Source organism: Pangasianodon hypophthalmus, chromosome 27 (assembly GCF_027358585.1).
Source record: "Pangasianodon hypophthalmus isolate fPanHyp1 chromosome 27, fPanHyp1.pri, whole genome shotgun sequence".
Classification (NCBI taxonomy): Eukaryota; Metazoa; Chordata; class Actinopteri; order Siluriformes; family Pangasiidae; genus Pangasianodon; species Pangasianodon hypophthalmus.
Genome location: NC_069736.1, coordinates 5051088 through 5071747, shown reverse-complemented (window position 1 = coordinate 5071747; position 20660 = coordinate 5051088). Strand labels below are relative to the sequence as shown.

At 38.8% G+C, this 20660-nt stretch overlaps 3 protein-coding genes across 4 annotated transcripts in view; 2 read left to right on the top strand and 1 right to left on the bottom strand.

Moving 5' to 3' along the window:
• Positions 1-252: 252 nt before the first annotated feature.
• Positions 253-10606, bottom strand: alad (aminolevulinate dehydratase). 2 transcript variants are annotated; one of them, XM_053230639.1, is made up of 12 exons: positions 10497-10606; positions 9041-9163; positions 8199-8249; positions 6394-6490; positions 6175-6325; positions 5963-6046; positions 5792-5880; positions 4938-4993; positions 3387-3474; positions 3213-3299; positions 2231-2360; positions 253-718 (listed from the first exon to the last, which is right to left on the bottom strand). In XM_053230639.1, the coding sequence occupies exons 2-12, from the start codon at positions 9157-9159 to the stop codon at positions 660-662; spliced, it is 1011 nt and encodes a 336-aa protein (XP_053086614.1). In that variant the 5' UTR covers positions 9160-9163; positions 10497-10606; the 3' UTR covers positions 253-659. The 2 variants fall into 2 exon arrangements, with proteins under 2 accessions (XP_053086614.1, XP_026777366.2); XM_026921565.3 differs by having other exon boundaries at positions 6175-6310.
• A 5-nt stretch (positions 10607-10611) lies between these two features.
• Positions 10612-13943, top strand: tmem203 (transmembrane protein 203). The gene is made up of 2 exons (XM_026922304.3): positions 10612-10770; positions 13075-13943. Exon 2 carries the CDS (start codon positions 13157-13159, stop codon positions 13568-13570), a length of 414 nt encoding a protein of 137 aa, XP_026778105.2. The 5' UTR covers positions 10612-10770; positions 13075-13156; the 3' UTR covers positions 13571-13943.
• Positions 13944-16247: 2304 nt separating this feature from the next.
• Positions 16248-20660, top strand: part of tprn (taperin) — a 28459-nt gene continuing 24046 nt past the window's right edge. The window contains exon 1 of the mRNA XM_026921689.3: positions 16248-18489. Coding sequence (XP_026777490.1) covers positions 16426-18489 — 2064 coding nt within the window. The 5' untranslated portion in view covers positions 16248-16425. The remainder of the gene's footprint in view (positions 18490-20660) is intronic.

The following is a 20660-nucleotide window of genomic DNA, read 5'->3' as shown; positions in this document are numbered from 1 at the left end:
ATTTCTATTGGGTTTATGCTTTACTTACGGAGTGAAAAAATAGAGATGAAGGGTAAAACAAGATCAGCGGTGTGAACTGACCTTCTGCGTCACAGCTGTGCTGCAAAGCCAGATAAATTGTGTGTAGCAACAGATGGACTACAGTTATTGTGCTACTGTGTGTTTATTCTATACTGGATCCAAACTTGTAGATGTTGGAATTGAATTGCCCTCTGATTGAGGTCCTGAGTATCTATGAATATCTCATGCTACTTTATCACATTACAGAACAAAATGGTGTTTATTCCAGTGACAGACTTGACATGAAAGCAACCGAACCCATAATTTCCCATTTAAATATAATTTGTAAACTAGATGTTGAGCTTAGAAAGCTGGTACTCATAAAAAGAAAAAGAAAGAAATCATAATAATAATAATAATCAGTGTGATGATAGCTAGCTGTTTTTGAGAAGGTGTTAGTGTGCTATATTTACTTTTTATCAACATAGCTTAATAATGATAATAAGGATTATTATAAGGATTTACATTGTATGTTTTTCCCCCAAAAGTACTATAATGTAAAAATCATCATCTCTATTACAGCGAATCCTCTCTTTATCATCAACTCTCAATGCCCTTTGGAATAAATCAGAACTAATCCATGAGAGCGGAGCGGCATGTCACTCTGTAAGCCACGTGAGCAGCTGAGGAGTGTAGTAAGTGATGATGATGTCTGCTCCTGGAAATAAAAACAAGAAGTATACAAATTTAAGAAATGCATTTGGCTATTTTGCACACAGATACATGCCCCAAAATCAACACAGCTGTGGACATCTGTAAGCAAATTACCACCGGACAGTGAGGTAAGGCATAGTAACAAATCAACCATCCCACATTAGACATTATTATTATTTGACAATTTTTTAACTGATATTTGGTTGAATATTCAATGTAAAATCCACCATGTAAATCCTAAGTGACTTCCTGTTCACTATATATGCTCACTACATGGTATTGTAGGATGTATGTCATGTGCTATATGCACATGCAAGTATTTTCAGGACATCTTTTCGAACTGCTGCATCACAGAGCAGCGTAACACACTGGGAGGAAAGTGCTTTCTGCCCTCTTCCTTATACTTGAGCTCACAGGTGCCTGTGATTGGCTGGTGTTGCTGTGATTAACAGGAGAGACAGTATTCTTCTCACTCAGAGACCATGGCCAATTAATGTCCTCTGACAAAATTTAGGTGCTCTTTAGTGTTCTCTTTAGTGATGGGAAGATTAAAGTATTGGCACCCTTGGCTGGAACTGGGTCGCTTGTCTGCATTACACCAAACGTGCTTGGTAGCGTCTTCACTCTCTCGTCCTGTAAAGTAAGCAGGCGGCACCTTGGATTCACAACGTAACAAAAATGAAGCTATATGCCCATTTTTGTTGATCCATTTGAAGTACAATTTTACTGACTACATGGTTATATAGCAAACACTCAATTAATGGTCGATTATTCGCAACATAACCTCCAGAGAACGCCTCCTGGGTACTTTCATGGGTACTCACATATAACAGGAAATGGACACAGCTATTCAACCATAGTACTGCTTCCAGATTCAGTTTAGTAAATAGATGTGGAAATGTGGAAAGTAAATATTCACAGTGTAATCTAGAATCCTGCATCTGTAGGACTTTCCCTTGTTAGAAAATTCACAGCTTTATCTCTGACACTCGAGACTTCCATAAAACGCTTCCTTGTATATCATCCTGCATACAAGTTTATGTGTAAGCTGTTGCTATTGAAACAATAAACATATTAGAACGAGTGCACTGATATAAACCTTTGATTTGCCTTGCAACCTTCTGGCCAATCAGAATCAAGAATTCAACCTGGTATAAAATCCGTTAAAGCAGGGTATTTCATGTAAATAAATGTGTCACACTTGGATCAGCTAAATCTAAGAAATAAATTGGTGAAGATCTGTCATCTCAGGCGTTTTGGTCCCTACATGGGGTTTCATACCAAGTGAGATGGTGTTCTTGAAAAAAATCAGAGGAAGTAGTAGTCTGTGGTTATGGAGGAATTTAGATGAAGTGAACCATTTTGAAACGTTTAAATGAATACAGATTCTTCTGTAAGTGTTCCTGTGATATGAGAACTTCACCAAATATATCACAAATGTTTTAGGCTCTGTGTTCAGTCTATCACATAGACTGAACAGTGTAAAAGTGTAGCTCTTGGCCTCTTTTAGCCTCACCTGCCCGACGGAAGGCGGTCATGGCTTCCAGGACGGCTGTACGCAGGTCAAAGGCTCCGGCCTGCGCTCCGTGCCACAGCATCGCGAACTCCCCGGACACGTTGTACACCGCCAGGGGGTGTGTCGGGTGCTGGACAGGAGGACCGCAATATGAACGTCAGAAAATTCTTTAGTGCAACGTCAACGGAAACATGTGCCCTGGAAGTCTGAAATATAAATGCTATTTTCTTTCCTAACCAATGAAACCAAATAAAAACATACCCTGCATTGCACTTATTAAAGGAATACTCCAAAGCCGTTCAGCTTAATCACCATCTACTGCATCTGTAGTGTATGTGTGATTACTACAGACACGAACTAACACATTTCCCTGTATTAAGAATAGAACAGAAACCTGTTTACTCCAAGCTCACATTATAATGGAAGTCTAAGGGCACTTGTTGAATTCTGCCAAACATTTATGCAAAATGTATATTTGTAGAATTTTTTAAAAATATAAATTAAGCTCTAAATCTGTACAAGTCACTTTTTCCAGAGTGAAGAATTTGTGGTTAAGTTGTTGTGTGCATCTGATGCTGCAAAACCTTTGGAAAAACTTGAGTATTTAGAATTTATTTACTATAATTTTCTAGGAAAAAAAGGATAAAATTCCACAAGAACAGCTTTGGCAAGATATTTTCCTAATTCCTAATCTGTTCAGTGTTAGAGTGTAAGATTTTTAGATTTGAATTTGTTATATATTCACATCGTTTATTGACACAAATTTTGAAAACTGCACTTAGATTTCTATTACAAGGGAGATTGTAGTAAACGTTTTTGTTTTTTTTCCCTCAGTACATTGAAATACGTGTCGAAATTCTTAGCTGTAGTAATCACATGTACGCTGCAGATGCAGTAGATACAGTTTCAACTGAAAAACATTGCAAAAACACACCATAAATAGTCTTCATGCTTGTGATTAGTGTCTGCCAGAAGTACACACCTTATCCTTAACCTCCCTCAGAATATCAAGATAAGGCAGTCCTGGTTTCACCATCAGCATATCGGCTCCCTCTTTTACATCTCGCTCCTAAAAGATCATGAAAACAGTGAGTCTATTAATGTGTTTCATCATAAACTGGTTCAAAGACGTTTTATTTTTATCCGATTTGCGTACACAGGCTCGCAGTGCAAGTCCTCGGGCACCAGGGGGCAGCTGATAGCATCGCCTGTCTCCGAAAGCTGGCTTGGACTGAGCGGCATCCCTGTAAGAATTATATTTGATTTCTAATTAAACCATATCACACAAAAACAGGGAGGCTTCTTGAAACATTCAGTTAGCTCAGAGGTATTCAAACTGTGAAGAAGAAAAGAAATTGCAGGATTGGGGAGTGTGTGAGATTTACCAACAAATTAAATATTTAAATGAGCATTTCAGACTTGCCAAACTTTATACACTTTATGCAGGAGCTTCACATTTTAACAGCGGAGTGCAAAAATATGCCAAAAGACCAGTCTTCTTCTATAACTAATAAAGACGGCAAGTGAGCCAATCGACACATGAATCTGGAATGATTGACAGGTGTTTTTAGCTCTCTGCTTGAAATACGTCCTGACACGGTTCTCTCACATTCTGTCACAATAATTGGAGATTTTTTAAGTTCATTGTGATTATGAAATAAAATCTGTCAATGTGTGTCCTATTCAACTATTATTAAATAAGTATGTATTGTTGGGAATTTGCAGAGAAGACCAGGAGACTTGGAAGTATCTTCAGCAGCTTCTTCTTTACTGCAGATGACAGCATCAGTCTACAACAACAGAATATGCTGTTTCACGCTGTAGACATCAAGTCTAACGAAGGAAGACATATGTTGTAATTTTATAGGCATTCAGTGGGCCGTCCTTAGACGTGTTACAAAGGAAGTGAGAAGCCACAAGAGCCTGCAGAGAGTTTCACCAGGTCTAATCCAATTAACATATCTATATCCACACCTAGGGTACTGCATTCACATTTGACTCAGACAGTGATCAAAGAAACAGGCAGACCCATTCAACCGTAAAGTCTCAGTTTGACCTAACCATTCCACAGATGCTATCTTGAATGCCCATAAGCAATGTATATCACTCTGATGTTTCCTATGATGATATGGGATAAACAGAGGATCAGTTGATCCTAAAGTGACCCTAAATTGTGCATTACCACAGTATATAATATGATCAATATTTATATATTAATATATTATTAATATTGACTATATTTATTGGGAAGTTAATAGTTGAAAAACAGCACTTTGTGTTTTTGTTCAAGAAAAAGGGGGCAAAAAGGCTGAAAATTTCAACTAGGAATAAATACATTAAAGAGGCCGACAGCAACTCTAACACTTAACATCTAACACTTCATAAATAACGTTGATGGTAATTATAATTGAACAGTGATTTAAAAAGCTGTTTGTTTGCTTTGCGCTCCTGAACTGCGGTCACACTATTTGCTCTTTGCCATGTTTCTGCGCGTGTGTGTTACAGTTTATGGCAGCCTGTTTGCAAGGGGCTGTAGAAAATGCGGTTCAGGCTGTCAGCTTCCTTACACACATTCTATAATAACTATTAAAACTATAAGTGTCGAGATCTTAAAAAACTGAGAAGTAGGGAAAAGGTTTGAATAGCTCTGAGTTAGATGATGAAATAGCATCAGAACGCAAAAGAAGCTGTAGGATATGTGAGATACCTGAAAGGTCCGTAATAACAGGAAGCAAACTTGGCACTGTAGCTCAGCACTGAAACCTGGGGAGGAAAAGTGATTTCATCAGCCGCTTTCAAATAGACATCTTCTGCTTTTTTTGAGATGCATGCAGCTAACTTAATACTTGAGTGAGTTCTTTAACACCTGTAGATTAAATACTAATTGTGGATTGTTTTATTAATGTTATTTACTGATTGTTGTACTAACACCTAATCACTTATCTTCACCATAATTCTCTTTAAATTTTATTTGTTTTATTTTTAAGTATTAATCTATTATCTTTCTAATTTCTTCATCCTAGGGGCGGACGACATGACAAAAATATCATATCACAATTCTCAAAGGCATTTCTATGGTATCACGAACTGCAATTAAAAAAAGATCTGTTCAATGATACTTTATTTAATGTCTACAAAAATTGTATTCATTTTTATATTTTAAAAAATACAAAATTTAAGTGTAGTTATAAAAAAGTAAATAACAAAATATTTAGCACAAAAAAAGAGAAAAATCTATAAAAAAAAATAACATTTTATAGTAAAAACATATCATCTGCTTCTAATCAGTAATTAAATTTATTAAAAAGTATTTTTTTAAAAAGATTTCTACTATATCTCATGACATTTATTGTAAAAATTTATTACAATATCAATATTATCATCATATCACCCAGTTACATCCTACTACTTCCTTACACATAGAAGTTGTTTTATTCTTTGTCTAATTTTTAATATTTTATGTAAAACACTGTAAGAATTTGAATCAAAAATGTAAATAAAAGATCACCAAAGACAAAATTTGTAACGAGTGGATCTGGAAACTAGATCTCTGATGGCTACCTTGTTGCCAAGATCATTGGATATGAGTGCTTGCTTAATGGCTGCGATCCGTCCATCCATCATGTCGGATGGAGCGATAATGTGGCAACCTGGATAGACAGAGAGATACAGATGTAGTAAGAATAATAGGAGAGATCCAGGTATAACAGTTCCAACACTTTTAAAACTAACCAGCACGTGCGTACGCCAACGCCACCTCTGCCAGTCTCATACAACTCGCTGCGTTATCCAGGGTGCCATCTTCACGCAGGATCCCTTTAGAGGAGAAACAAGAGAGAGAGAGAGAGAGAGAGAGAGAGAGAGAGAGAGAGTCAGATCTTCTACAATCGCCACACAGAGACAGTCCATCACACTGTTCACACAGTAAAGAAAAGCATGCTGACCACAGTGACCGTGTGACGTGTAAGGACAGAGACACACGTCACAAGCCAGCACCAGATCAGGGAACAGAGCTCGCAGTTTCTTCACAGCTTGAACAGCAGGAGTGTCATCGGTGTCAGCCCCAGAGCCTCGCTCATCCTGAAGGAAAAAACACTGTACCAGGATCTTTATAAATGTTAGAAAATCCTGGCAGTGCAATGTAAAAGCTTCACTTTACGCACCTTTGCGATTTTGGCAGGAACTCCAAAAATCAGCACGCATTTCAAGCCTTTTTCCACAAGAGGACGCAGCATACCTTCTAGCTTATTAATACCGTATCTGCAAACAATGACATGTAATACAGAGTTATTACTAGAAATCATAACGCTTCATAATTTCGTTTATTCCCTGCTCGGGCACACTGGCTTTTACTTACAGTAGAAAGAAAACTACATCCTGAAATAATTAAAACATACATTCAATGGGCCTCATTTATCAAGCTGGATATGAACGGATTTATCTGTAAATCATTTGTACGAGCGTTTACAAGAAATTTGGCATTCAAGAAAGTACCAAATTCAGAGGAAAAAAAACATTCACATCCTACTCGTGCTCCTTAGTGTGTGTAAATTTATGTAGAAGAAGACTGCACTTTTATATCTGGAACATACTGTCGAGTTTAAATTACTTATTTTTATTATGTTTACAGCATTTAGCAGACGTCCTTATCCAGAACAACTCATAGACAAACTTTGTCTCTATCAAAAACACATCCTCATGCTGGTTTAAAGTCAAAATAACTTCCACTTCTGTTTATCAGTCTTTACCCTGATCAGTCATTTCATGCTCCCAGCTGTCTGTGCAACTGACCTTTTATGGAGTTTTGTGGGCGTCAATACATGCAAATGAGTTATGTTGGGAATGTGCTTGGAACGTTACAAGTGATCAACATACGCACGCGACTATGAAGGAAATCAGTGTTTCCGAAATAGTAGGAATAGTATGTACTATAGAGTTTATACTGACGTAGTATGTATAATGTACACATTTTGAAAGCAGCCCTTGTATTCCTGCAGTATTTTTTTTTTTTCTTTTTCTGATGATGAATACAGACTCCTGCTCCTCCTGGTTTTGGAATGTTATTTCATTTCACAAAGGTGTGTCAGCTATGTGCAATATTACACAGAAGACACGAGACTTCTGAACTGGTTGGCACTAGTTCTTCAGCGTCTACTTGTTTCACGGTGTTTAGACTGTGATGAAGGGTGTGTCTATCTTACACCATAAAAATCAGCTACATGCATGTTCTACGTGCATACTTAACACGTAGATGATGTGTGCTTATAAGCTCGTATACGCTCTGCGGTTTCATAACGACTTCCATGTACAGTATAGATGCTCTAATCACAGGCTTAGAGTGTTCACCTGAAGAGCTCATCCAGCTACCACATGCATGAAACAGCGAGTGAAGAATCCACACCACGTCCATTTGCTGTGCATATTGTTCATGGAAGCCATTCAAACACTGATGCATTAATTATTCTGAGGTCTATATTTATGTATAATATACTAAGGGCTGGACAAACTATTTTAAAACCCTTAGGATATTACTGGAATTACGAAATGGATTTCATTTGACTGTTGAAAAGTGGATGTAATGAGCAGGGTGTGTTCTTTTAAACGAAGAACAAAAAGAATCTCTCTTTTTTTTTTTTTTATCTTCGTTACAGGAGGGCTGGCACGGGATCCACCCAGCGCACAGCTTATCTACACTCTCCAGCCTGGACCAATACTCAACCTCAACCTACTCTACAACTTCAACATCTATTATGCATTAATAAAGATAAAAAAAACCTAATTGTTTCTGCACAAAATTTTATTTCCGACTGACAACTAACAAACTTTGTTATGCTACAAATTCAAATTAGTGGTCCGCACTTTTTAAAAATGTAACCACTGGAATGTTCTTTGAAACTAGACATGAATTTATCAGGACATGAAAAATGATGAGGAAATTAGTAGTATTTTCAGCGATGAGGAATGTTACCTTGCTTGACCTGGCAGGCTTGCAATAGGTTCCACTGCATCAGGACTGTCACTGTGTAAAGACACAACACTCATTTAGCACAAATGCGTATTAATGTAACATGTAAGCGACATGCTATTATACATAAATAGCGATAATAATCAACAGTGAGCTGGTGTGATGTGGCCCGATGCATAGCAGACTTACTGTTACCACCCCGAAGGTGATTATTTTCCAATAACAGCTCATCTCGAAGTGTTTTATTCTTCTTACACCACAGCAACTGGTCAACTATTATAATTTTTAACTTCTTAAAGAGCATGTCACACGTTTAACGCGAATAATTTAATGTTATGGAACGTCAAGCAGGTTAGTTCATATTATCACTTACGTTATAGCAGCTATAAACACAACCACTTTTTAATCTCTCTTGAAATAATAAGACAAAAAAATGCAGTTTGTTATGCTTCTGAGAAAGTGTAAAACTTACTCGGAAAATCTACTGACTATTACAAAGCACTGACACTGGAGACTCCTTCTATAGATGTTAAATAAATACAGAAAACAGCCTTACAGAAAACTTTACAATACATCTTTGTTACATAACACACCTGTAATGTGTGTATTATTATTATTATTATTATTATTATTATTACTACATTATGTGAAGCATCTGCAAAAGAAGTCCCTGTGAATTAGCTGTTAGTACAGAAACACTTTCACATCGTCGTTTTTTGGATAGTGACCAATCAGATTTGAGACTTCAACAGTGCTGTGGTGGAATGATTAACTGAACCATCAAAAGAATGAAAAGAATTCCCTCCACGCATATATGCAGGCATATAGAAGCAGGAATGCCTTACGTTATGAAGATGGGGTAGATGAGGTTGTCAGGTTTGAGGTCTGATGCACACGTCTGCCAGTATCTGAGAGTGGGGTGGAAGTAGCCGCTGTGCAGGATGGAGTCGGCCTCCTGTGCCATTGTCCTGAAGAGAAGAACAGAGTCATCAGGTACTAAACACCCTGCAAGAACCTTCTCACCAAAACTGTAAGAAACACCAAAACCTTTTTTCCCCCAGAGCTATAAATCCTACTCGTAAAAGATCATTAAGCCCAAAACAGAGCTGCATCCGTGTTAATGACCTTTCTTTCGAATTCCATGTGCATGCATGCGAGAGAGCTTTGCTAATCAAACATTCCACAAGCATCTCCAGGCACACATTTGCTGACTGAGCCTTAAAGCAAACCTTCTCACATGTTTTACACGCCTTTCAGTGTACCAACATTCATAACCCTTTTATAATCGCAGCACAGTAATTCCAGAAACATAACTATATTCTAACATCTATTTAAATATTAATTAGGCAAACGTTAGGCAAGAAAGTATCATCATATTTATATAGCAGAAACCAAAGCAGTTACACGGTTTTAAAATACAGATTTAATGCATTCTTCACTAGTTTTAGAGATGGATTAGAGATTAGAGTTTTAGAGATGGATTCAAGCTGAAATTATTGATACATATATTTATATTTGGAAATAAACACCTGCCTAGGGGCAAGACTTTCTCTCAATTTCAATTCAACACGCCACAATGTGATTATAAAGCAACTCCATATAGCGTACATAACATTACTGATGAAAGAAATTAAAAAATTAAGTGTTTTTCATGATGAATGAAAATATCTCTAGTATTATATATATATATATATATATATATATATATATATATATATATATATATATATATATATATATATTAATGTAAAATTATATATATATTAATGTAAAATTAATTAATAAGCATTTATCATTTTTAATGCATTCAGTTCAAGTGACCAGATAATTAGGGTCATAATTACAATAACTTTATTGTAACTATAACAATAAAACAGTCATTGATCATTCAAAAAAAATATTAAAACTGAAATAAGAATAATAAAAAATATATATTTCTGACTATATGACATCTTTCTTTTAAATCAAATTTCAGCATATTTAATTGATGGATTTCTCAAACATTTGACACTGGTCTTGCTCAGCTGAATCATGAATCACTGTGAGATCTCTAGCTGATCATCTGGACACACTGCTGAAAGCTCAGAGAAAAGAAGAAACTCATCTGAACACTTCAACAGAATCCACAACTCTACATCTATTATCGCTCATACCTGTGACCTATTTTTGCCAGCTAAAAGTCAGCTTCTTGCAATGGCGCTGTTTTTGCCAAACGCCACACGAACAAACTGCATGAAAAAGTATTAAATATATTCCTGTGGCACTTAAAAATAAATAAATAACAGTGAAATGTGGCCTTACTTAGCGTCTGCTCTGGTCTTCAGTGCTCTCTTCTCAGAAGTGTGCACGCGTGCAAAAGCTCGCGTGAGCTGTACCAATGGGTTGACTTTTGGATTGAAGGTGTACGGTCATATCGGCTACCGTAAAACGTCATCAGTCCGCGACGGCGCATAATAACTAGTCACTACGCTATACTGAATATTCTACCTGTTCTGTTCCTTATTTCATGTATCTACGTTGACGCAATTACCGAAAATGTAACGTTTGCGTTTTTTAGGATGCGCTATCTCGTTAGGTAAGACTGTCTTGTTGCTAATGTTTTCAGTTTTATTGGCGATTTCCGCTGCTATAGCTAGCTTAGCTCTCACTAATTCAAAGATATGTGCATTAAACTAGCAGAGCTACAGCTGTGTTATTAAAGAAAAGCGTCCAGATGTGCAGTGTATGTGTTACAGTCTGAGAGATTTTATAGCTTTTTTTGTTATTAAGGATTAAAAATGCCATAAATTGGATACTGAGACAAAGGCTGAAAGGAGGGGCCATATAGTCGTCAGTATAACAGTTTGCTAAAGTCTGTATAACCTTAGCTGAATAAAACTCAAAAGATACAGGATTATTGTTAATTACTGAAGACACCAGGGTTGTAAATCTGTTGTCTTCCCTTCTTATAACTAATTTCATGATTTCTCTTTTCATTATACAGTTAGTGATTTTTAAAAAAAAAAATTACAAAGCAAAATGGATGCAGAAAATCTAGAAGGTTTAAAAAAATTGTCTTGAAAAATCTTGCTAGAATACAAAGACTATGTTAGAGTTAATAAGATAAAAATGAAAGGGATTTCAGGAGGGCAGAAGGTTGCGGTGCTGCTTGACAGCTTCAGGGTCCCAGGTTCAACATGTAGTGTATTATAGGAGAAGAAAGAGAGAATGACAGAGAGAAAAGCGAGCATAGCAGGAGAAAAACGTAAACAGACAGTATTTCTGTTCATTTGTAACATGAGGACAATGTGCCCCACTGAAAAGCAAAAGCAAACCTGTTTGCTTGTAAACATCAGTTTCAGTGAAAACCAAGCAATTAAGGATTAAACGCTGACTTTGTGTCAGAAGTAACTGCAGTTCCCTGTCGCCTTGAATTTCACTTTCATCAGTGTGTTGCAGTCGTGAGGTACTGAAATGCAATCACTGTCCTATCACAGCTGTGAGTCGCACTCAGGGACGTGGTTTTAATCAAATAAGGGCCTGAAATTGCTATTTTTAAGGAGTTCCTTTTCATATAAAGGAACGCACGTTATAGGCTCATTGATCCTCATTTATCAAGTTGAATATGAACAGATTTATTTGTAAATTGTTAGTATGAGCGTTTACACAAGAAATTTGGTATTCATGAAAATCTTGTAAATTCTGAAAAACGTTCGTATCCTACTCGTGCTCCTGAGTGTGTGTAAATTTATGCACCACATCACTTGACTTGATCGTCTTCAAATCATATAACTGGAATGGTTTACTGCACTTTCATACCTGGAATATACTATCAAGTTTAAATCTCTTATTTTTGTTACATGTACAGCATTTAGCAGACATCATTATCCAGAGCAACTTACAGAAGAGCTTTGTCTCTATCAAAAGCACATCCTCATGCTAGTTCATGACATCAGGGACTAAGAGTACCATCCAGAACATTTTGTGAAAACTAGGAGTTTTATATATTTTATTATTAATATTAAAGAATATAAAAAATATAGAATGCAAGCCAAGACAAGCCCATAAATTAAGTCAAATAAAACTAATTATTCAATTATGACAAAAGAAATGGTGCTATATAAACAGCGGGCGGCCGGTCTGTCTGCACATAGCTGTAAACCGTAAACAAAAGCCTCAACTGACCGAAGATTTAACACTAGCTTATTATTATCGTTATTATTATTATTATTATTATTATTATTATTATTGTTATTATTGTAGTTGTTGTTGTTGTTACTGGCATAGAATTGAATCAAAATAACTTTCACGTCTGCCTTTACCCTCATTGTTCATTTCATGCTCCCAGCTGCCTGTGCAATTGCCCTTTTATGGAGTTTTGTGGGCATCACTAAATGCAAATGAGCTGTATCAGGAACGCGCTTTGCACACATGCAAGTACAAAGAAAATCAGCGTTTCCAAAACTTTTGTAAATCCGACAAATTTTAGATCAGTTTGACACAAACATTTACACACAACTTACACGCAAAAATTAAAAGATTGATAAATGAGGCCCATTATTTCTTCATTTCTGCTGCATTGATTGTTAAGCGCTTAATCATTACGCTTTTCAGAAGTACTATTAAAACATGATGAACCAATTGTGTCAATATTTTTAGACTTCCTTTTAGTGAGGAGAAGAATCAACATTTATCAACAAAATGAAATTCCGGTTGTGTTTTGGGACAGCATCAGTCCATAATCCCCCCCCCAGCATGATTGCTTTTTTTTTTTTTTTTTTTTTTTTTTTTAAATCTGCCACGGAATCTTCTTCATAGTCCAGTGTTGACCTGAAAACTGTGTTTTTAAAGAACCCGTTATAAATGATTCATTGATTCATTCTGTCCTTTATCATTTCAGAATGCAAAAGGCAAAATAATGATCCAGTCTGCGTGACCTGCTGGCTTAACATCCCCTAAAGCAGTACAAGTCCCATCACACCATGCTTTTCTCTCTGCGTGAGCTGGTTCAATGGCTCGGCTTTGCCACTTTCGAGCTCTTCCTCCACCTTGGCGCGTTGCTTGTATTCAGCGTGCTCGTGGCTCTCCGTGTGGACCTGCTGACCACCATGAGCTGGTGGCTGGTGTTTGTGCCGCTGTTCGCCGCAGATGGCCTCAGCACCTACTTCACAGCCATCGTCTCGATCCGCCTGTATCAGGAAGGTGAGGAACGGCTGGCTGTGCTGCGTCTGCTCTGGGTGCTCACCGTACTCAGCCTCAAGCTGGTGTGTGAGGTGCTGCTTTGCCAGAAACTAGCTGAGCACGAGCAGACGCGTGACCCACTCTTCGGCCTCATAGTCTCTCCTCTTTTCGTCCTCCTGCAGCTGCTCATGATCCGCGCATGCCGTGTTAATTAATATGAACATGACGGATCATTGCCATTTTAACTGTTTGGCTCCACCCATATGAACTTGAAGGAACATTTCTGAGCCATTATTTGCTCAAGTGTACATTATTTAAATCAGAGAGAGATTTGGGTACAATTCAGAGTTGCAGCGTAAATGACATTCATAAGTTTTTTTAAATCGTCTTGGCTCAAGTGTATAAACATGGTGTCACTGTATCCATTAAAGTGAAATCACTTCTGTGTGTTTTTTTTATTTCTGATGTCCTAAATGCTGAATGACATTAGCTTTCATTTCTCTCTCTTGGAATGATGTTGCTCCTATTCTGCCTGTGTAATGACAACACTTTGTTTGTATATATTGTAAATAAACCAACATACATACACTTCCATTTGTCCTGTGCTAACTCCTAGAAAATTCTCTGTATAATTTTCCACAAATTTGACCTCACGTAAAGCATTTCTTTTTAGAATTTCTTTTTCTTTTTGTGTCTTTGCCGATGCCGTTATAGTTGTTAAAGTGATTTAATACAGACTTGACTGTCTTTTGAAAGTAATCCAATCGGAAACATGGTCCGATCTCCTTAACTCCTGCATGCATACACTTTCTTTAGAGTAAATGGTTTTTCATGTTTGTTTTTACTGGCAGTACTTGCTTAAATGAATGTAGTTAAATGTTGCCTAAAATTACATGGATTTAGAGCAGAAATGTAATTAAAATTGAGTTTATTTGAGTTAATTTGGGATTGCAGCTAGAAGTGTATCAACATATAATTCATTCTAGAAAATATTCAACGTGAAACAAGCCTTTTCAGATATGTCTCTGTTTTGAACAAAAAACAAACACTGAGTATTAAAACTATAAAACTTCATACAGTAATTATTTAATCAGTCTGAGGTGGAAGGTTAAATATTCATACAATAAAATGAGCTAGAAAAAGCTTAAATCAATTCTGTGTATGATCTCTTTATATGTCCACCAGAGCCATCAGGATATGTAGTGAGCATGGACTGACCGCCAGATGGCGCTGCTGTGCCATATAACAAATGACTCAAAAGATTCACTATTTCATGAATCATTTGCAGATGATTCGGTTCTCTGAAGTGTCCGTTTATCCATCACTACAATAAAATCAGTTTATTGCTGATTCCTTCAGTCATAAATGTATGCACATCACCAACACACACATACACAAAAGAGAGGAAAGAAAGGATTTAAAAGCACACTGAGGCTGCTGAAAATCCAATTACGACCAGCTAGTAGCATTATAATAATAATAATTTTAATAATAATAATAATAATAATAATAATAATTATTATTATTATTCAAAAGCACATTGAGGCTCAAAATTTAATTATGACCAGCTGGTAGCACAACACCCTTAATGATAATAATAATAATAATAATAATAATAATAATAATAATAATAATAATAATAATAATAATAATAATAATAATAATTATTATTATTATTATTATTATTATTATTATTATCATTATTCAAAAGCACACTGAGGCTCAAAATTTAATTATGACCAGCTGGTAGCACAACACCCTTAATGATAATAATAATAATCATTATTATTATTATTATTATTATTGTTGTTGTTGTTGTTGTTGTTTTATAATGATAAAAGAAACTAGCACACCTTTTACATGCCATATGGCTAAAAGGCTTTACATTTTAGAAAGAACACTGTAACACATTACAACACACCAAAACAAATTCATCAGGGTGACCTGATTTGATTTATTTAATAAAGATTTACATTATTGATATTAGTGTTAGTATTTAATGTCATCAGTGTCTATTTGTATGAGACATCATGTGTCATTTATCAGCTTAATTTAAATGTTTTCCAGATCTGAATAATGATGAGATTCTGACATTAAACACAGACCCAATGCTATTATAGATTTTTACATGAACAATTTCCAGTGTTTGGAGTTACATAATCATTACACAGAAGGACTCTGAGGTGCCTCACATTTTATTGTGACTGAACTTTGACTGGACGTTATTTATGACTGGTCATGTTGTAGGCCTACAGCCCATTGTGTAAAACCCACAGCTGTATAAATCCACTTTACCACACCCACAACCTACAATAGACTCTCTCTCTCTCATTTCCTGACATTAGTCCAGTTTAAAAGAAGATATAGCCTATTTAAATCATTTTTGACAGTTAGAAACTCTACTAGACGCTTATTATGCTATAGTATTAGCCAGATCCTAATAGCTTTCTGTATTATCTGTATTTCTGTTGCCTTAATTAATCTTATTACAACTGGATCATGTGAGACATGTTTATTTCTACCAGCTCTCTGGGCTGTTCCACTGGATCAACAATGAAATGTTCTCATTTACAAAGAGTTTAGAATATTTTATTTATAAAGGTCAGTGTGTTTGATCAATCCCGGTGCTTTGTGCTTTGCTCTAAAACATAGCCCTATAAATAGCCTTGGTTTTATTGTTCTTTGTGGGTAATTTAGTTTGTAAATAAAACGCATTTACTGAATGAGGGTGTGGCTGGGCGGATGTGACGGACTGGCCTTGCGTTCTTATTTATAATAGAGAATGAAAGAGATTAATAAAGTGGGCGGGGCGATATGTAAATTATAGGCGTGCCTCAAAGCACCAAGACCAAACGAGGCGCAGCTTTGGAGACTAAAGGATGACGTCAGTGATTACAGGTGCAGGGGGCGGGGTCACGCTTTACAGGCAGGCAGCATCACGCGAGAATCAGCAAAGGGACGAGAAAGATGTGCGAATAACAGCGCCGCTAGTCGCCTCGTTTCAGCGCTGAACGCCTTCGTTGCTCCGAGTCCCCTGCTAACGGTTATCCCTCGCTGTTTAACACTCGTCATGTCGGCCGGGGACGTCGGTGTGCTCCGCCAAGAGGCCGGCAAGGAGGGCTCGAGAATGCCGGCCTGGAAACGAGAGCTGCTCGAGCGGAGGAAAGCGAAGGGCGGCGGGTCTGGGCCAGGTGTCGACTCCGTCTCTTCTCGGGTTAATGGCGAGCTAACGGGAAGTGGCAAGGATGAGGTTACCGGAGCTAATTCTAACCGGACGTACACCATTACGCCTGCGGGAAAGCGGAGCGGAGCCACCGCCGCATCCCCGGACATGTCACCGGTGAAAACAAAAGACCCTTGGTCGGCCATGGACCCCAACGACAGAGCGACATCAGCGGAGAAAACAATAACGGACAACGGCGTGCTTCAGGAGAGCTTGGGTCCCATAAAGGAGAACCCGTTTATCAAACTGGAGAAGGAGCGCAAGAAACGCCGGGAGCGAGAGAGCGCCTCTCGCCCGCTGCAGCATATTTTAGAAATGTACGGCTCCGTGCCCGGGATACGGACCATCCGCGCCGAGAACATCATCATCATCGAATCCGAGCCGGGCTACTTTCCTGCATCCGGAGCGCAGCAGAACGGCACCGTTAGCGGATACAGCTCTCTCAGTGACCTGCTGGACCGCAGAGGTAGTCCGGTTACTGAGATCCGCGCGAAGGAGGTGGTGATCTACGATACGGCGCTTAGTAAAAGCGAGGAGAACCTGAGCACGCTGGGTCGCGCGAGCTGCGAGCTCTCCGACCTGGCGCAGGCGCAGGGCACGGTGAGCCGCATGCTGCAGAAATTCGACAGGAAGTACGGCAAGTTGCACGGGAAGTCTCGCAGTTCCGAGAACCTCCTAGACTTAGACACGAGTCCTGTCCTGTCAGGTCGCCGAGCCAGATTCCATCATCCAGATGTGGTGCCAAAATGTGCGCCGTGCCCACAGCCTGGCTCTCCTGTCCGCGTCCCAGCATCCTACAGCCAGTCAGTCTTCCATGCTAGCCAGTCTTCCGAGAGGAAATATCACGAGTCTCCTAACGGCTCTGAGAGTAGCAGCCCTGTTCCCGGATCCCCTCAGTCGGTGTCTTCCTTCCGACGTCGCTTTGAGGCCGTAGGGGGCCGCAGTGTCACTGTCAGCCCTAGAGAGGAGACGGAGAGGAGCCAGTCCAAGCCTGTGAGAGAGAGGGAGAGGGACTGGGACAGCACTGATGGGGTGTCCAAAGCCAAGGTGCCATGCTCTCCGGAGAGCCACTGTGCCCGTGCCGAGTCCTTGGCGAGCCCCACTTTGCCCCTTACTTCACCTACATTTGAGATCCGGCCTTCGCCGCGCCCGGATCTGTCTACGTTGCCTGCCAGTGACGTCCAGGCTCGTGCCCTCGCCAACCTGCGCCTCCAGTCCCGCAATTCCTTCACCGTCATCCCCAAGCGGCTCGGGGTCCCATCGGCGCCTGGCAGCACCGCGCCCTCCAGCCCCATTCTGTCGCCTGCTTGCCCACATGTGGAGCCTTCAGTGCCCTCAGTGCCAACGCCCACCCTACCCATTCCAGCTTCCCCATCTCTAGAAAAAATTGTCGTGGCCCCCGTGCCACCTGTGCCACCTGTGCCAGACAAAACAGAACTGACACGTCCCGAAAAGCCCAGCTCGCCCACCTCATCGTGTGATTTCTCAAAACCTTCGCCTGATTTGCTCACAAAGTCAACATCACCCCCTATTCACGAGCCGGTTTTCGAGAAGCTGCCCGTTACTAATATTGATGACATAGTGGTGGAGTCCTTGCCGCCCTTCCCCAGCCCCATGGTGCAGAGAAGGAAAGGAAACACGTTTACAGTTGTCCCAAAACGTAGGACTGAGCCCCAGCCTAGCACTCCTGTTGTCCAGGAGCCTGTCCGGGAGCCTGTCCAGGAGCCTGTCCAGGAGCCACAGGGGTCACCAGTGCCACAGGGGTCACCGTCCTCTGCGGAGGCTCCTTATGCCCAGCTAGGCACGCTACTGAAAAAGCGTTACCCAGCAGTGGAGGAAATCGAGGTGATCGGCGGATACCTGTCCCTGGGCCGATCCTGTTTGTCCAAGACTGGATCCACAGGAAAGAAGGTAAAATATGATTTTTAAAAGCTTGTGTGAATTTATCAAGGCTTTAAGGCAACACAAGCATGTTTGTCACATCACAATTAAATCATACAGGCTATGCATTCAAATCTGATATCAGTGATTTTATTTTGTTTTATTTTACTTTATATTAGTTGTAGAAGAACATGAGCTCATGCTGTAACTGTGTGTGTGTGTAGATCAAGTAGATCACAAATCCACACAAATCGCTATATCTATCCAAACATAGTAACCCCTACTGGTGCTTTACTGTGTGGTCATATACCATATTAGGTTATTTCTATGGAATGCTGCCTTACTCGGGTATAGTATTATTCTTGGGTTAGCTGGAGCATGAGGCTTATTGTCCTGACAGACTCATCAGGCGTTTACGTAAGGCCTGGTATTCAGTTTGGAAACCTTGACTTGATCTATGTTTTTTGTTTGTTCGTGTTGTTTGTGGTTTGCTGGTAGCTAATGTTTTTTAAACCAGGTTGCCCAATCTCATTCCTGGAGGTCTACCACCCTTCTAAGGGATGCAACTATCCAACATTTTCATTTTTGAAGACTTTATTGATTAATAGAGTAACTGATCTCACATCCATGTATTATACAATGCTACGAACTCATATTTGGGCGATCCGATATGATATAATAAGGACATTGTGATACAGTTTTATGAGATATTGTGGGTATTTTCAGTACTTTTAATAACACTGACTCATATCTTTGTTACTCACTGTCACATGTAGCTGACTGGGAATCGTTTTTGTCCAGACTGAACAAGAAGAATGCAATAATACAAGAAATAATACATAATACAAGCACATAATAAACTGAAAGCAGGCTAACTGACTAGCAGTTCAGAACAATAGGCAATTTATTTAGACTGTACCTGGCATTAAGACTGAAATTTCACGTCAGATTAGAGCGCTAAGACAGATAGGTAGAAATGAACATTGCATTAGACCTCCAGAATTTCCAAAAGTTCTTAGTTTGACTTGGCTAAGAAGCGAAATAAAACTAAAATTTCTTTTCTTACTAGTGTTACATGGCAAGTCTATAAATGTAAATTAGAAATATAAATTTTAAAACACATTGCATGCAGTTGGTAAGACTTAATAATTAAATTAAATAATTAAATAAATAATTAAATGAAGAGTAATTTTAATAATTGAATTTAGCGAATGTTTGTTGCTGTAGTTCAATCTATGTGGCTCTAATAATCAGATGACACTTAAGGCCTTGATTACCTGGATTAGAGCGTTAGATTAAGGCTGGAACTAAATTCCTCTGGGCGGTAGATTAAGATTAGGTTGGTGCAGCTGTGATGGTAAAGCTGTGGTCAACAGCAGGGATCAGAGACTTATTGCTGAATTATTACTAGTCATCATGGAGGCTCATACAGACCACTGCTCAGTTTGTTGCTACTTGAAGAGAAAGGAAAGGTGGAGTCAGGTGAGAAGTCATGTGCTGTGAAGTATTGTAGTTCTGCAAGGACTAAACAACTAACATACAGATTCCTAGTGAATTTCTTCCACACGATCTTCTAATCTACCGCTAAGTGTTTCATAGGTTCACACACTGTTTGCACTTCAGGAAAAATCTAATTTAATCCTTCAACCTGATTGTTGTGAATTACAAGTGACTGAATCCAAGCTGTTGGTTCAGACTAGTCACGTTTAGTTTTCCACTTGTAGGTTTGCGTCTACACAGTTGTTTGTGGCAGGTAAAAATTAGCCAGTTAGCTAGCTACTAACATGGATTATGTTTTAAATAAAGGCAAAGTTACGGTTCTGGAGATTCAGTACAACAGTAAACCTTGAGGTTTGGCTGTGCCATGCTTGTTTTTGCTGTCAATGTGGGTACTATTGTTAGCAGAGGTTCTTCTCGAGCCCTTCATTATGCTGGTTTTAACCCAAGTTTTTGTCCATAGTAAATAGCTCTGACTCATTAAACATATCCAGAATTGGATTTGAATACAATTTAAGCCAGCTAACTAATAAGGTTTCTGAGGAGACTTTTAAGTCATATTCATAGATGTTTACGATCTTTACTGCTAAAACTATTCAGCTAGCCTACATAAGCTAACAGAATTCTGACAGGATTTTATTTATAAATGGTCAGTCTTCACCGGTAAACTAGCCAGGTGAGCGATCCTGACAGGGTTTGAGAGA

What these genes read in the sequence shown, in the direction of transcription:
- tmem203 (XM_026922304.3), top strand. Translation starts at nt 13,157, where the DNA reads ATGCTTTTCTCTCTGCGTGAGCTGGTTCAATGGCTCGGCTTTGCCACT.
- alad (XM_053230639.1), bottom strand. Translation starts at nt 9,159, where the DNA reads ATGGCACAGGAGGCCGACTCCATCCTGCACAGCGGCTACTTCCACCCC. An exon ending in GTTGGCGTACGCACGTGCTG is followed by an intron (nt 5,881 to 5,962) that starts GTTAGTTTTAAA and finishes CTGTCTATCCAG; the next exon opens with GTTGCCACATTATCGCTCCA. An exon ending in GACCGCCTTCCGTCGGGCAG is followed by an intron (nt 719 to 2,230) that starts GTGAGGCTAAAA and finishes TTTTATTTCCAG; the next exon opens with GAGCAGACATCATCATCACT.